Source organism: Rattus norvegicus, chromosome 17 (genome assembly GCF_036323735.1).
Source record: "Rattus norvegicus strain BN/NHsdMcwi chromosome 17, GRCr8, whole genome shotgun sequence".
In the NCBI taxonomy this organism is placed as follows: domain Eukaryota; kingdom Metazoa; phylum Chordata; class Mammalia; order Rodentia; family Muridae; genus Rattus; species Rattus norvegicus.
This window is the reverse complement of record NC_086035.1, coordinates 59,358,903-59,362,520: the sequence shown is the minus strand read 5'-3', so window position 1 is coordinate 59,362,520 and position 3,618 is coordinate 59,358,903. Positions and strand designations below refer to the sequence as shown.

General features: G+C 47.7%; 1 protein-coding gene across 2 annotated transcripts; it reads right to left on the bottom strand.

Moving 5' to 3' along the window:
* On the bottom strand, positions 1-2,859 carry LOC120097886 (ral guanine nucleotide dissociation stimulator-like). Of its 2 annotated transcripts, none has more exons than XM_039096383.2 (5): positions 2,314-2,859; positions 1,977-2,173; positions 1,388-1,435; positions 748-938; positions 1-543 (listed from the first exon to the last, which is right to left on the bottom strand). In XM_039096383.2, the coding sequence occupies exons 1-5, from the start codon at positions 2,488-2,490 to the stop codon at positions 347-349; spliced, it is 810 nt and encodes a 269-aa protein (XP_038952311.1). In that variant the 5' UTR covers positions 2,491-2,859; the 3' UTR covers positions 1-346. The 2 variants fall into 2 exon arrangements, with proteins under 2 accessions (XP_038952311.1, XP_038952312.1); XM_039096384.2 differs by having other exon boundaries at positions 2,425-2,577.
* Positions 2,860-3,618: the final 759 nt, after the last annotated feature.

Below are 3,618 nucleotides of genomic sequence, written 5' to 3'. Positions count from 1 at the left end.
GAGTACTAACAATTTATTAAAACAAATACTTAAAAGAAAAGCAACATAAAAAGAACCACAGAAGTAAAAAGGCCATTTCTCAGGGGGAGGTGAGGGCTGGCTGTGGGGCAAGGGAAGTTGCTATATTGAAATCAGGGAATGGTTCTGCCAGTACGTCAGACAGGTGCTGTCTGCAGAGCAGATATAAGAGACCCCTCAGGTGATAATGACAGGGTCATTCTCTAAGGAGATAGGACAAGGTCGAGAAGGGGAGAAGATGCAAGAAGGACATTGTGTCGGCTGACACGGTGAGACACAGGTTCCACAGCTGCTAGCCCGTATGCTGGCTGGGCTGCTGCTGTCCCATCTAGTCCCAAGAGATGACCTTTATGGTGGATTCTGGGGTCTCTGTCTCTTGCAGATAAGCTGGTTCTGGCTGCACGTTCCCTGATGGAAACCACGCTTCCATTTCTAAATCTCCAGAGGTGTAGCTCCTCACTTCTACAGATGAAGACAAATCTGCAGCCGATTCAGTCTTGTAGAGAAAGGTAACGGGCAGTGAAACTGCAAGAGACAAGATCCCCAAGATGAGACTTCCTCTCAGCCTTTCCAAAGACAGAGGAGACCATGTCTGCTGGGGATCTCAACTCTGTCCTACAAAAGGTCCTGTGCCCAGATCAGGGTCAAGTGACAGCTTCTGCAAACAGGAGCCCGTCAGCCTCAGCACAGCAAGTACAGAACCTTACGCACAGGGTCTCAAACACCTACCTGAGTCTTCACCTTTTCCCTCTGACTCATTGGACTCTTGCCGCAACTCCTTGAGGAGCATATGGACACGGACATTCAGATCGGAGGAGGGCATGTTCACAGTCAAGTAGGTCTTCAACTTTTTCAGAATGGTCTGACTAAACTCCTCAGGGTATTGGTCTATCCATGTGTCCAGGAAGCAACAGAGAGTGCTGGGGAGAGGGGATGCACAACAGGCTATGAGCAGGCCTTTCCTTCTACAACCCTCCCATGGCTTCTGCCTACAGGAAGGACTGCAAGGAAGAGATCCAGCCCTATGCAGATGAGAACGGTGGGCAGAGCTGTGAGGTCCTAGTGAGCAAGGAACCTCACACACCTCACTGTCAACCTCTAGTGGAGAACAGCTGAACAAGCCTCCTGGCATGAGCTGGTATGTGCGTAGAGTCTCACAGCAGCACTTGAGGCCCCTGGCTTCCCCATCTCACCACTGGGAAGAACCATGCCCATGCAATTCTCATCCCGCAGGCACTGCTTGGACCACGTTATGGTACTAGAACCCAGGAGAAGAACCAGACCAAAACATTGGCCATCCTTACTCTAGGAACCCAAATGCCCCACACCGGAGACCCAAATCCTTCCTCTTTCTACAAAGCCCACTTGCCTCTTTATGTGTTTATCCTCTTCACAATCCAGGTAGAAGTAGGCAAACCTAGAGGACACCAGAACACATGTCACCTGTAAAATCCTAAAAGACATCAGGGGCAGGGGGCTACCTAGACAAAAATCAAAATTCAGAATGTGGAAGTTCTGTCTGCTCTCAGAATTATTAGTTCAGCTACATACAGTAGGTGCTTCAAAGATGCTTGTGCAGTGGGTGAACACATCTCTATTCTGACATCTCAGTGGTCACAGGTCTCTCAGATTTCCCTCCATAGGTCTCTAATCTGGACACATCTATATTAGGTATTTCTATAGGAATTCTGGAACATTCTTTACAAATGGGAAGAGTGCTTCCACCAAGGCCTCAGAAATAGTGGGCAAAAGATAAAGAGCTTCAGTAAGGCACAGAGGACAGCTACATTCATTAGTCTCAGCTTGGCCAGCAAACCCCTTTGGGCTAAGTCTGGGAGAAGCATTTTTTGAATTGATGCTGCTGCGGCCTGACAATACTCTAGTCAAGGAGTAGACAGAGTGCTTCTCAGAACAAACAAGAGGGCTTGAGACCTCTGGTCTCTGAGGTTGGCACTCACCTCTTCAACAGCAGATCCAGCGCATGCTGTGTGGTGGTGAACTGTTGGTAAGTGTACAGGAAGGCAGGGACAAAGGAGGGGTCCCCATCCTGCAGAGATGACACCAGTCGATTCACCAGATTTTCCACCATGTCTGCACTGATGCGGGACTCTCTACAGGGTTCCGTCACGACCTTTGGGGCACACTCATGCTCACCCTGAGGAGACATCATGATGGATGGTTCAGACAAGCACAGGTTTCTAAAACATTCTCATTGGTTATTATCATTACAAGTCTTCTTCAATAGTAACACCCTGAGCAAAACTAGTAAAACCTCTAAGAGTTCAGAGAGGTTACCTCGTTTGCGTAGTCCTGGCCCTGGTTGTCCTGGGTCAAGTCTGTATCCTTCTGGGCAAATGGCCAGAGACAGTGTAGGCAAGAAAGAATCATGAATTTCAAGGTCCCTACCTGACCTTCATTTTTATCTTTCCTCAGGCCTGAGCCTTCAGTAGTCCAAGGACAACAAGAGAACATCCTGCTCTCTCTAAGCTCTTGGACAAGTGAGCCTGCTGGGCTGTGTGTAAGCAGTTGGCTGCCTGGTCATCAGGATTTTGCATTGTTGGGTCATAGTGAAGGAAGTGAGGTCATTTCCTGGGGGTCCCTTTACTGTCCCCTCTTCACACAGGACTTTCCCTAAATGTTTCTAGGTCCCTTCCCATTCCTCAGGTACACACTTAGACACAGTTACATAGGTGTGTCCCATTCCACTGCTCCAAGGGATGTCTGGGTACAGACAACACCTCAGCTTTGCAATCTGAGTCCTTACACTTGAATGACATCTCTATCCCTACACCTAAACTTAGCCCTGCACACCCAGGCCCACCTTAAACCCTAGCCATGTTGCCTTCTTCCATGCTACCCTGTGTGCTCCCTGTGTGAAATGCAAGTACACATACACACTTGTACCAGCCCTCAGCCACATAATGTCCGTGTTCTTGCATGGGAATTGTCTTTCTCAGATCATTTTAGAGCTCAATCCCAAAGGTTTGTGGCCCTCTGTAAACTGCTGTCTCAGCCACATCCACCAACTTACAAGATGGAAGCTGGCCCCCAACTCTGTTTCAGAACGGATTTGTCCTCCATTGTTTCTGCTTCAAGTTTCTGCTTAAGTCCTTCTCCTGACATTCTACAATGATGGCCTATGATCTGTAGCTTGCAAGAACCCTTTGCAAGAGTTGACAGTATTGTTAAAAGGTGGTCAGTACTCCCAAGAATCCTTCCTAGTAAGACACATAGACTTGGATGCTTTTTTTTCTACAATGTTCCCAAAGTTCCCAATGGAATCTGCCAGTTGGAATCAGTGGCTGAGCACTTTACTGACATGGACCAGAGCTAGGATATGATCCTCAGAGATGTAAAAATAAACATCATACATAACTGAAAATGCCCAAGAATTGTCAATATAGGGGTCGCAGAGATGGCTGAAGAGTTGGCAGCACTGGCTGCTCTTCCAGAGGTCCTGGGTTCAATTCCCAGCATGCACATGGCAGCTAACAACTGTCTGTAACTCCAATAGATCCAAATGTAAAATTGAACCATAAACCTTCTAGAAAAGTTTCTTGTGATGGTGCATACTTTTAATCCAAGAACCTGAGAGCCAAG

Bases quoted from the DNA above. Each gene is read 5' to 3' on its own strand.
- LOC120097886 (XM_039096383.2), bottom strand. From the start codon at position 2,490: ATGTTCTCTTGTTGTCCTTGGACTACTGAAGGCTCAGGCCTGAGGAAA. The intron at 939-1,387 runs GCAAGTGGGCTT...CCCTCTCCCCAG, and splicing joins GAGGATAAACACATAAAGAG to CACTCTCTGTTGCTTCCTGG. The intron at 544-747 runs GTAGGTGTTTGA...TGTCTCTTGCAG, and splicing joins GGGAAAAGGTGAAGACTCAG to TTTCACTGCCCGTTACCTTT.